The sequence below is a fragment of the Pan paniscus genome, chromosome 2, assembly GCF_029289425.2.
Source record: "Pan paniscus chromosome 2, NHGRI_mPanPan1-v2.0_pri, whole genome shotgun sequence".
Taxonomy (NCBI): Eukaryota; Metazoa; Chordata; class Mammalia; order Primates; family Hominidae; genus Pan; species Pan paniscus.
The window spans coordinates 169,561,863-169,575,084 of NC_085926.1; the positions used below are offsets into that span (position 1 = coordinate 169,561,863).

Consider the following 13,222-nt stretch of genomic DNA (forward strand, 5'->3'; position numbering starts at 1 on the left):
TAGACCTATATGTATTTACCACATTCTACACTCAGTCTGAGATGCCGAAATAAATACTTTTGCATTTCCTATATCTGGGTCTTAAGATGTAGTATCTACCTAAAATGCCTGTTTTTCTACCTTTTTAGTCTCTACCTACTGAATTTCTACATATGTTCAAGGCCAGTTCCAATACAGGCACTGAACAAGTTATATTTTAAAAAATATTTTGGTTTTCAAAATTTTTTGGAATTTAGAATCGTGGTTAAGGGTTTGTAGACCTGTATTTCGTCTGTGGATCAATGATGACTCTTGCAGTAGGAGTATCTTCCCTCAATGAATTACTAAAATATTAGGTTTGTAAAATATTTAAAACTCATGCTCACCTATTAGATAACAAGCTATTTAACAGCACTAGATGAATCTTATACATCCTATCCATTGCATTCCTAAGAACAGTTTAGAAACAGCTTAATATTATCCCTTGTGACGAGACATTCAAATTTGAAAAGCCTGTCTCAACTAAATTGCAAAAATAATTTTTCCCTCACTTACCTATTTAATATTGCTTAAAAGGAAAAGATCAGCACACAGTTGCTGAATAGCATTAGGAGAAACACTTAATGTAGATGACAGGTTGATGGGTGCAGCAAACCACTGTGGCACTTGTATACCTATGTAACAAACCTGCATGTTCTGCACGTGTATCCCAGAACTTAAAGTATAATAAAGAAAGAAAAAGAAAGAAAGAAAGAAAGAAAGAAAGAAAGAAAGAAAGAAAGAAAGAAAAGGGAATAAAATTCAACACTTTAAAAATAGTATCAAGCAAAATTCTCCCTCTTAGAACATAATTCTGAATGAAAAAAAAATCTTGAAAATGACTGAGTGATTTTGAAAAACATATATTTCAGATATGATTCCTAACCACGTTTTTAGTGCAGTTTTTCTATATAAAAACCCATAGTGATGTTCACTCCACACTGATTTCTGTATGACACCAGGAGGTTTAATTCAACAAGGAGCCCAATCCAACATGGTCATATGCGGTCAAGTGAAATTGATATTGCAGAGAGGCTAACTCTCTTTGCATTCTCAGGAAAAGGAAGTCATTAACTCAAGTTCATATTCAGTTTTAAATTTCTAACGAAGAGTCACTCCAAGCTTAATTTGGGTTTCAAGTTTTATAAGGCAACCTGAGTTTTTAAGGTATTACATGATTTAAATCTAGAGCCTTGCTCTTTAAACTTCCTTCATTTTTTTAGTAGAACTTTTCTTTTTTGAAAACAAGTTCAGAAGGAACTCCAATAATTAAAACAGATACAAGTGGGATTGTTCTGGTTGAAGAGGTACCAATAGCTGTGGGAGGGTCCTGGGGTTCACCTACTTCAATGTTCTCCTCAAAGCCTTTTAAAAACTCCAGGATCCAAGGAATCGACTTTGGAAAGCACTGCTCTAGAAGGACCCCATGATCCTTTGGCTTTTCTTTTTAGGTAAACTGTTTTCATTTTAAAAAATTAAATTTGTATTTATATTTGACTATAAAAGTAAAATGAAAACAGTACCAACAATGTGGGAAAAAAATAAATCACCTCACGCTCCATCTTCCTAACAAAGATAGCATCATTGAATGTCCTTTGTCAGCTGCCTTCACGAACATATTTTGATACAGTGGCAATTGTCCTCAAATTTTCCTTGCTCTTCCCATAGCCACCTCATTTCAGTTCATGGAAATTCCATCTTTCCAGTGGGGCCAAAGATTTGGAGTCCTCTCCATCTCTCACATCTTGTATCTAGTTCATCGGCAAATGCTGTCAGCTCGACCCTCAAAATATATTCACAACCTGCAGAGTCACCATTTGCCACCCTGGTCTGCTCTGAAGAATGATCCTTGGAAAATGTAAGTCAGCCCTCGCCTACCCTTCGCTCAAGACCATCCGATGACTTCCTATCTCACTCCGGGTCAAAATCTTACAGTGGTCTGCAAGACCTCACATAACCAACCCCAGCCCACCTCTCTGATTTTGTTCTTATCATCCTCTCCTAGCCCACTTCACTACAGCCGTATTCCTGGAACGCACCCATCCCCTCTGCCTCATGGCCTTTCATACTTGCTATTCCTTCTGTCGGAAACACCCTCTCTCAGACAGTTTCTTATCCTCATTCTTCTCTTCCTTTCGATGTCAGCTGAAAACTAACCTCATGAGAGATGTATTCTCCGATGAGCCTTTACAAAATAGTAACTCTTCTCCTATGCTCTTCCTCCCGGATCATGCTCAACTATTCTCCGTGATAATTATCACCACCTGAAATGTGTTTGACTCTCTATTTGTATACACAGTTCCCATCCTTACCCTCCAACTAGTTAATTGCACTTCATCTGTTTTATTCACCACATCTCTAGCACCCAGAATAGTGATTGGCATATAACAGAAACTCAACAAATACTTATTTAATTAAATAAATAAATCTTCTATGTTTATTTTTGTATCCCCAACTACAGTTGTAATCATTGCCCAATTCCATAAAAGAAATGATTGTTACCATTCATTATGTTCTTCACCATTTGCCTACTCTTTGATGTTTAGGTTGTTCTCTCTCTCTATCTCTCTCTCTGTCTCTCAACAATGCTACACTAGACATATATTCAGTTTATCAGTGAGGGGTTGTAAACAGATGTCAAGGGTACTTTTCATCAGCAACAGAAAACCATACACATGTATGATCAGTGTCTCAGATCACCACTGTGGATATCACCTCTCTCAACCTGGGGTAGGCGTGAGTTACTTACTGGACTCAGCATCTCACTCACATCTTTTCCACTTGCTGTCAATCCTATTGCCAGCAACACTATCAGTCATAATTCAGATCCATAATCTTCATGGGTTGGCAACCTCCTTTCCTCCACTTCATTTTTAACTTCAGTAATAAAGCAGCAAAGTTACACATTGAAACAATAAGGTACTACCTGGAACTGTTTCCAACCCTTTACCTCTAATATCAGCCACTGCATGCACTCTTGACCTGGCTTCCTGGATTTCCCAGAGGCCTCCTACTTCCCAGGACTTTGAAGCTTTGTCATGCACAGGAATTACTGGGGTTGTCCCTGAATCCACACACACACCCAGTACTAGGTGTATGCTAAATAAATATATGTCTCCCCATATTTGTTCTTCTCCATTTTTATTTTTCAAAAATTTAAAAATTGTTTTTGTGTGTGTGAGAGAGGGTCTCCCTCTGTCACCCAGGCTGGACTGCAGTGGCATGATCTCAGCTCACTGCAACCTCTGCCTTCCAGGCTCCAGCAATTCTCCCACCTCAGCTGCCAGAAAAGCTGGGACAACAGACGCATGCCACCACACTCAGCTAATTTTTGTAGAGAGGGGGTTTCACTGCATTGCCAAAGATGGTCTTGAATTCCTGGGCTCAAGCAATCCTCCTGCCTCGGCCTCCCAAATTGCTGGGATTACAGGTGTGAGTCACTGCACCTGGCCTCTTCTCCATTCTTAAATATATATCGATGCTGTTATGATTTATAAACACAAATTTATTTAACAGTTACAATGAAGTTTTAGTCCATTGTGTGTAGTTGATTATTGCATTTTTTAAAATGCAGGGTAGCTGGACCAAGCTTGTCCAACCCACAGCCTGTGGGCCACATGCGGCCCGGGATGGCTTTGAATGTGGCCCAACACGAATTCACAAACTTTCTTAAACATTGTAATTTTTTTTGCAACTGTTTTTAGCTCATCAGCTATCATTAGTGTTAGTATATTTTATGTGTGGCCCAAGACAATTCTTCTTCCAATGTGGTCCACGGAAGCCAAAAGATTGGACACCCCTGCCCTAGACGAAAGAATGCTGGGAATCATTACTCAAAGTCTAGCATAATTTTTCAGGTTCATTAGCACCTGCAAGCCACAGGTGACTCACATTCAGGCATGGGCGCTAGACTGTAACTCTCATCTGCTAAACAGTACATGAGAGCCCTGGCCTTAGGTTCTAGCCAAAAAAGCATAACATAGTAATCTTTATTTCTGCTAAATCACAGGTCTTAATCATGGGCACTGGGAGGATGATAAATTGAAACTCCATTGGGCAGGTCATGTATCATCTCTAACCCTGAGTTTCTTCGTCTGTAAAAAGGAGATGACAATATCACTACCAAGCACTGCAACTACTCAGGGCAGTGATGGATAGAGTCTGTGCAAAATAAATGTTAGCTCATGATCTTACTAGTGTCATTTATTATGATGATTACTTATCCCCATATCTGACCAGGGGCCAAATCCTTCTTTATTCCCACCACAAGTTAAACTTATTAGTCATTCATTAATTCCTCCAGTATCTGGAGTATCTTCTTACCAAAGGCTATCAGATTGTAATTTCTGAAAATTCACACAGCATGACACATCCACCCAAGGGCCTTCAAGATTTTTAACTGGCCAGGAGCGGTGGCTCACACCTGTAATCCCAGCACTTTCGGAGGCCAAGGCAGACGGATCGCTTGAGGTCAGGGGTTCAACACAAGCCTGGCCAACATGGCAAAACCCCATTTCTACTAAAAGCACAAAAATTAGCCAGGCACGGTCATGCATGCCTGTAATCCCAGCTACTCAGGAGGCTGAGCTGAGGCAGGAGAATCGCTAAAACCTGGGAGGCGGAGGTTGCAGTGAGCCAAGATGGCCCTACTGCACTGCAGCCTGGATGACAGAGCAAGACTCTATCTCAAAAAAAAAAAAAAAAAAAAAAAAAAAAGATTTTTAACCAAATAAAATTCCAACTCCCAAATGTGACTGTCATATATCTTCTTAGTCTTATATCAAAAACTGCATCTTAGCTAAATAATGCATTTTACACAATTTGAAAGCAGTTGGTGCTTTCCCATTCCAGCACCTTTGCTCAACTCACCTCCCTCACTTGCAATGACTTCCTATCACCTACCCCAATTAAATTACTTCCAGGCCTAACCCAAATGTCCCCTCCCCAAAAAGTCTTTCTGCATCATCAGAGAGGAATTCCTCCCTCCTTCCATAGAACTTCCACGACACTATTGAATTGCATGTGCCATGCATTTTCTCTTATTAGGTCTGTTTTGTCTTTGCTGCTATAAGTTCTTAGGGAGTAGGGATCTTGGATACTACAGAATGCTTTGCACAGAGCAGGCTCTCAATAATATACGTAGCATAAAAATTGCAAACAGAAAGCCAATCTGGAAACACATTCACTATGCCCATGCAGCAGACAACACAACCAAAGCTCAAGCCTAAGGGAGTTCTGCCACTTCACAAATCACTTACCAGCATGAGGTCTAGTGAGTCCTTGCTCAGACTCACTGGACGGGTGAAAGAGTTTGAAGTGGGGTTTTAAACCATGGATTAAATTGTGATGACTTCTATAGTGATTAAAATAACCTAGAGAAATTAAGAATTTTTTTACAAAAAAATACAAATATCAAATTTTCTAAACTGGAAAGCAAAGCTGATCATTTTTAAAACCAGGCAGGGCTATAACATCAGTCTTAAGATTCTGTGCAACAGAAAATTGTAGGGCTTTAAGATGGATTTCAAAGGAATAGTAAATTTACAAGATGTAGAAAGTCTGATGTTTGACGAAATAAGCTTGATACATTTCTGGATAGGAAGATAAATGTAATTTCTTCTAAGAAAAGTTTATAAAGTACATCTAATACCTTTTTCTTTTATGGCTTGGCATATTTTAGAAACCCTTTGTCATTCTGCTACCATTAGAAGTGGTAATCGTGGTCGTTATGACTTTTGTGTGGATAAAACAATAAATCTGTTCTAAAATGAGGCAAACAAAGCCACCAAATGGCATGAGGTTGAATAGAATGATATAGCGACCTCTCAACATTGCTCATTCTACTCCATTACAGAAAGACAGATTTTAAAAACAGGTATGTAGTGCCTGGCTATGGAAGAACAGTGGGTAGTTAAGATAAATTCTAGTCAAGGCCATGACTTACTGGAGGTGCTGTCAATGCTGCTGATGCTATCTGCGTTGTGCAGGTGGTGCCTGTGGAGCTGCTTGTAGAGACTAAATTTGGAGAACTTTCTTGGCTTTCCTATTCCTTTCAGTTTTGAATCCACATCATCAATACTCTTCTGGATGGGTAGGTTTTGATCAGGCTCATTTTTATCTTTGAGTCTTAAGGATTCCATAGACTCCATTGCAGCAGGCTGAGAAAATTTTTTTTTTAAAAAAAGACACTGCATAAGACATGCTGCAACGTGGTTCTTTAATTCAAGTAGAGCTGAAGTATAAAGTTTACAAATGATGGAGATTCTATAACAGACATGCAATAATGTCTGAGATCAGCCACAGGGTAGTGGTGGATTCTTGTGAACTGTTTAAAAACTACCAAAGGAATATGAGGAGTTCTGCTATGGTCTTTTTTCAGTAGGCCAAATTCTTGAAATTTCACTCCAATTAAACTTTTAATCTCAAATACAATTACATGGGTTACATTCAGTGTTGAGCTCCTGAACTTGTTCCTCTAATAAACATTAAGTAAGCAAGGCTTCCTCTGTCAATCATTTTCCCTGTTCCTTATGCACTAAATTGCTATTTTTGCATAAGTTTTGCACTATTTTCCAGCAGTAAATAAGATGAAGCCCATCAAATTTTTTAATAAGTGTATTCATATTCTGGCAGCCATTTAGTTGAAATAGCAAGCAGATTGATATGCACTTTTTTAAATAAGTGTATTCATATTCTGGCAGCCATTTAGTTGAAATAGCAAGCAGATTGATATACACATACAGATATTTTGGCAGCTCTATTTAAAAGGCACTTTGGGAAGTTATTCACTTCTGGCTCAAATTCCCTCTAAATGACCCCAGACTGACCTATCCTGTTTTTGTATATCTTTAAGTAGGAACTTTCCAAAAACTGTGGCAGATACTTAAGGCTTTTTACTACCTAAATCTCAATTGCCACATATTTTTGTTTATGAATCTTACTTCTGAATAAAAAATAAATCTTAATTTAAATGGAAAACAAAGCTGAATATGGGACAGCCAAAATTCCACTGAATCTGTTTTCTTTTCTTACAAGAGAAGAACAGACTCAGCAATGCTAAGTTACAGCTAGCTAGGTGGGGAGGCTGGTGTTTGAAACCAGGTCTGTCTCATGATTGACTTAATGTTCTTTTCCCCTCCAAGGAGACAACATCTCTTATTCAATGAATCAATCAGTCATGCTACTAATACAAACTTATACAAATTATGTTCGTGTTATACATTTCCATAAAGGTTAAATATACTTACTGGGAGGGAACCCAGAGATGGTCCTGAAGTGACCCGCTTCACACTGCCCACGTCTGTGAGTCTGTGCTCATTGTCGTCCCACCTTCCATAGGCCAGGTCAATCCCTCCCACAAAGGCCACCGATTGGTCAATGATGACAAGCTTCTCATGGTGAGCCCACAAATAGACGGTGGATGACACATGATCCGGGTGTCTCATCACCTTGAGAGGGAATAATCCCCACTGATAATATGCTTTTGAAATGTCCTTCCTGTCATAATGAAATAGGTCTGTGTTCTCCCTGAAAAGCATTTTCTATAATTCAAATACCAAACTGTACAATGTATACACCAAAGAAAATAATTTTATTCTCAGCATTTAGCAAAAAGAAAAAGAAAAAAAAAAAAGACTCCTATTTACTCTTCAAGCTCCCACGCCCATATACTATATTTTGGGGCAGCCGCCATATAGCTTGAGGTCTGGCAATACATTAGAAAACAGTCAGCTCAATTTGAAAGCTGGTTCCCTTCCCCCTGTAAGGATTATGTTAAATCTGGTACTAAAAAAAAAAGCTAAAAATATTTAACTACTATTTATCTCTGGAAAAATGTGTAATGAATTATATTGATATTTTATCAGTCATTGAATTGAAATATTAAGCATATGAATATAGGCATATAGATATTTTGGCAGCTATTTAAAAGGTACCTTGAGAAGTTAGTAACCTCTTGCTTTCAAAATTATCCCAGTCTGACCTATCTTATTTTCATTTACCTTTAGGTAAAAAGATTACAAAAGCTTTGGCAACTACTTTCCTCTTTTCCTTCCTTCCCTCCTTCCTTCCTTCCTTCCTTCCTTCCTTCCTTCCTTCCTTTCTCAGAGACTCACTCTCACTGAGGCTGGAGTGTAGACGCGTGATCATAGCTCACTGCAGCCTTGAACTCCTGAGCTCAAACGATCCTTCTGCCTCAGCCTCCTGAGTAGCTGGGACTATAGGCGTGTACCACCATGTCTGGCTAATCTTTTTGTTTTTTGTAGATATGGGTGTCTTGCTATGTTGCTAATGCTGGTTTTGAACTCCTGGCTTCCAGCCACCCTCCCACTTCAGTTTCCCAAAGCGCTGGGACTACACGCATGAGCCACCATACCTGGCCTTACTGTTTTCTTAATAACACTTTTTTAAAAAATTGTAGTAAAGTAAACATAACATAAAATTTACCATCTTAACCATTTTTAAGTGTACAATTCAGTGGTATCAGGGTAATGAGTTAGGAAGTCTTCTCTTCTCAATTTTTGAAAAAGATTGAGAAAGATTGGTGGTAATTCCTCATTAAATGTTTGGTAGAATTCACCAGGTCCCTGGCTTTTCATCTGGGGGAGATTTTTAATTACTGATCAATCTCCTTACCAGTAAAAGGTCTATTTAGGTTTTCTATTTCTTCATGATTTAGTCTTGTTAGGTTTCTTATTTCTAGGAACTTGTACATTTCCTCTAGGTTATCGAATTGCTTACAGTAATATCTTAGAATCATTTTTATTTCTGTAGAATTGGTAGTAATGTCTCTACTTTCATTTCTGATTTTAGTAACTTGAGTCTTTTTTTTTCTTAGCCCACCAAGCTAAAGGTTTGTTGATTTTATCTTTTCAAAAAACCAACTTGGTTTCATTGATTTTCTGTATTATTTTTCTATCCTCTGGTTTTATTTCTCACTGCTCCAATCTTTATTTCCTTCCTTCTGGTAGTTTTAGGTTGAGTTTGTTCTTCTTTTTCTAGTTCCTCAAACTGTAAAGTTAGGTTGTTATTTTGAGATCTTTCTTCTTCTTGCAAGTATAGCTGTAAATTTCCCTCTTTGCACTGCTTTCTCTGTGTCCCATAATTTTGGTATGTTGTTTCATTTTCATTTGTCTCTAAGTATTTTCTCTTTCCCTTGTGAATTTTTGTTTGATCATTGCTTAACAGTGTGTTATTTAATTTCCACAAATTTGTGAACTTTCTAGTTGTCCTTCTGTTATTAATTTCTAACATTATCTTGTGGTCAGACAGATGTTTGTATATCTACCTTTTAAAATCTATTAGGACTTACTTTGCGGCCTAACAGATGGTCCTGGAAAATGCCCCAAGTGCACTTGAGAAGAATGTGTATCCTGCTGTTGTTGGGTAGAATGTTCTGTATGCCCATTGGATCCAGTTGGTTTACTGTACGTTCAAGTCCTCTGTTTTCTTACTTATCTTCTGTCTGGTTGCTCTAACCATTATGAGAGTGAGATGTTGAAGTCTCCAACTATTACCATAGACTGTCTTTTTCTCCTTTCAATCATATATTTCGATTATCTGTTATTAGGTACATAAATATGTATAATTTTTATATCTTGCGTATTGAACCTTTTATTAATATATAATGTCCTTCTTTGTCTCTTGTAAGCATGTTTTGATTTAAAGTCTATTTTGTCTGATACTAGTTTAGCCACTTTTGCTCTTTTTTGGTTACTATTTGTGTGAAATACCCTTTCCATCCTTTCATTTTCAACCTATTTGTGTCTTTGCAGCTAGAGTGAGTCTCCTGTAGATACCATATAGTTGGATCATGGTTTCTTAAAATCCAGTCTACCAATCTCTGTTTTTTTATTAGAGGGGTCAATACATTTACATTTAAAGTAATTATTTGTAAGATACTTCTGTAATTTTGCTACTATTTTCTACTACATGTCTTATAGCTTTTTTGTCTCTCATTTCCTGCATTACTGTCTTGTTTTGTTTGGTTGATTTTTTGTAGTGACATGTTTAAATTCCTTTCTCATTTCTTTTTGTTAAATAGCTATATATTTGATTGCTATTTTCTTTGAAGTTAAATGTAACATCTTAAAGTTGTAACATTCTAATTTGTATTTATACCAGTTTAACTTCAGTAACATACAAATCTCTGCTCCTTTAACAGCTCTTCCCTCACAGTTGTTGGTGTTGCAAAATTACATCTTTAGTGGGTATTTGATAGAAATTTGGTGAATGAATAAATAATATATATAAATTATGCAACCTAATAAATCATTCTCTGGGAGAAAACACTTTCATTTTTTCTAACCAAGTGAAACATACAATTGTTACATATTTTAAGCCTGCTGGAGGTTTGTTAATTCATTATGTCTTGATGTACCTCAATGACTGGGTTATATTTATTGATAGGTTTTAGATATTTGGCAAAATATCAAAGAACTTTTTCAAATTGCTTTTCATGTTTATTTACTTTATTAGTATTTTATACTAGGTGCCATTGATTTTTTAAGGCATTTTTAATCCTAGAGGAGATCTCTTTGCTGCTATCCGTGATCAGGGGATGTCACAGGGAGATCACATCTAAGAGGTTCCAGGATAATCTTAATGAGAAGTGTGAGAACTTGATAGCGCTCATGAATATCAAAACAACTGCAGGAAACATGTTCTTGTCTAAACTTTCACTTTCAATTATCAGAGTCAGAGAAGCAGAAATGTGAGATCTGCTTACCCCCATCAATGTAGGGAAGATAAGAAAGTACAGTATTTTGCTTTATTTCTGAGGACACAATGCTATTTGATCAAATATACATTTGGGCATTCTATAGATTATTACTGCCCAGAACAAAACATACCTGAAAAAATCCTATAGAATAATAAAGAAACATTGGTTATCAAGATGAACCTGAATACCTTTATGTTGGGATGTAGACGCATCAAAGTCCTCTTGGTGTATTCACTATTGATGCCAAGAGCGAGTTCCACCTCTTTGTAGAGCATTATGAAGATCCTCACTCCTTGTTGCTGTCACAGGAGAAAACCGATGGAGGAATGAGTATCTCTGGAGGGAAGTTACAATTCATTTTCTTTTTCCTTTGCACTGTACTTTCTTTTTTTTTTTTTCCAGAGTCTCACTCTGTCACCCAGCCTGGAGTGCAGTGGTGCAATCTTGGCTCACTGCAACCTCCACCTCTCGGGTTCAAGCAATTCTCATGCCTCAGCCTCCTGAGTAGCTGGGATTACAGTCACATGCCACCACGCCCAGTTAATTTTTGTATTTCTAGTAGAGACAGGATTTCGCCATGTTGGCCAGGCTGGTCTCAAATTCCTGACCTCAAGTGATCCACCCGCCTCAGCCGCTCAAAGTGCTGGGATTACAGGCATGAGCCACTGCACCTGGCCTGCACTGTACTTTCTAACTTCTTTTATAAACAAGTAAGATAAAATTTTAATGAAAAAGGCAATACAAGGAAGTGACACATAAGTGTGTATATTGAGACACAAATATTAAAAATAAAAATCTATCTCCCTTCCATTCTTACAACTCGTCATATCAAGAAAGAATCAATAACTGATTAAAGATCCAAAACATTGAAAACTTTAGTATAAAAATGGACACCCAAATTCAATTGATTCATCCTTCCTTAGACCTTGGATCTAAAAGAAAATAGACAAGGTCACTGTGGCCTATTTAATTGAGTCAAATTAAATCAAAAGTGCCTTGTAGATGCTAACATGCTATACAAATAATACAATTATTTAACAATATTAATAATCAAAAGGACAATGTCCAATCCTTTTGTAGTTCATGAGCATGATGATTGTGTGTTCACGCACAAGTGTGAGATGTGCCACACTCGAACCTTCTTACGACGTCTGCACATTACCCATCTCATCTGAAAAAAAGATTTAAACAAAAACCAAAAGACCAGGTCCAATAGCTAATAGTATAGAAAAACACTGGTATTTTCCATTCTAGTTCTGGTTGGTGACAGGCTTTCAGGCTAGGCTAAACTGCCCCTCACTGGAATGCTCCTCTCCTTCTGCTTGCCCACTCATGGATCCCCCTCCAATGTATAGTTCAGAATGTATTACCTCCAGGAAACTGTGGCTTATTCACCCCCACCTTGTGGATTGCTTTTTTTACTTTTTAGGCTTGAATCCTCCTTATTTTTGTATAGTTTGCACCATTTTAATTTGCATTGTTTGCACCCAGCAGCTCTGAAAGCATTCTGAAACATTTTGCATACATACTGGATTATGTATCTAAATGACACATGACATTTAATATCATAGAGATTAAAGGTAAAAATTTTCCATAATACTTTCTAGAATATTACAGACGCAGGTGTATTTAATAAACCATAATAAAAAATAATTTTGTTACAGTTTATATTAAGATTCCATGGTGATTAGTCATTGTTTATAAGGGAAATTTGAACAAAAATCTTTAAGATATCTTACTGGGTTGAACACACCTACTTTACAAGAACTAAAACTTTTTGTAATGCTATACGATCTCATATAAATAGGAGTTAATATTTTTAGATTCTAGATCACATCACAAGATACAAAATCTTAGAGCAAACCAAACACATAAACATTTCTGTAATATTGTTCTGCCAATACTAAAAAGCACGTTTTGGACCCTAAATTCCTTATAATAACACAACACTTCAAAATACTAACACTCTATCTTTCATGGTGTTAGTAATATCTTAAAGGTGTATGTATTTCTGGAGGTGCACGCTAGATTTACATTCTGGTGTGCATTAACAAGATTTGAGTACTAGAAGACTCATTCTTGCTCTAAAAAAAAGCAGGATCAAGAAGAATATATATGTCATACTATTTCTCTGGTTAACAGCTGGCTTTTAGCACTTGCTAATTACTTATTATAATTATGCAAGTACTATTACAATGAAGAATATAAATACATATTTCAGTAAAGAAGTAAAAGTGTAGGCAGAAAGTGAACAGATTAATTTTAATGGTCTGGCCAGAGAGTGCTCTGTAATTAACCACTGATGAAGGGCTCTAAAGGAAAATTACAATATTATTTTATTTTTCTCCTCTACTGTTCAGGTCTATTTTTGGTATTTGAATATTTTAGAATTCAGCACTGAATAATGGTTACAAAAAAAAAGCCTCTCACTAAAAGATATAATACAAAGGGTAAAACCCAAAATTTCAACCTAAATAGTAGAAC

At 36.9% G+C, this 13,222-nt stretch overlaps 1 protein-coding gene and 1 non-coding gene across 4 annotated transcripts in view; one reads left to right on the forward strand and one right to left on the reverse strand.

The window, feature by feature from the left end:
* The window catches only part of PLD1 (phospholipase D1), a 211,984-nt gene that overhangs the window by 80,711 nt on the left and 118,051 nt on the right, over nt 1-13,222 (reverse strand). For 2 of the 3 annotated variants that reach the window (XM_034957720.3, XM_063603007.1), the window contains exons 13-16: nt 10,927-11,037; nt 7,266-7,466; nt 5,963-6,176; nt 5,277-5,390 (exon numbers count right to left, since the gene is read on the reverse strand). In XM_034957720.3, the coding sequence (XP_034813611.1) occupies nt 5,277-5,390; nt 5,963-6,176; nt 7,266-7,466; nt 10,927-11,037 (640 nt within the window). The remainder of the gene's footprint in view (nt 1-5,276; nt 5,391-5,962; nt 6,177-7,265; nt 7,467-10,926; nt 11,038-13,222) is intronic. The other variant, XM_034957721.3, reaches the window with a different exon arrangement.
* Nucleotides 11,807-11,910, forward strand: LOC112439485 (small nucleolar RNA U13). The gene has a single exon (XR_003027760.1). It is a non-coding gene; the product is annotated as a small nucleolar RNA U13 (small nucleolar RNA).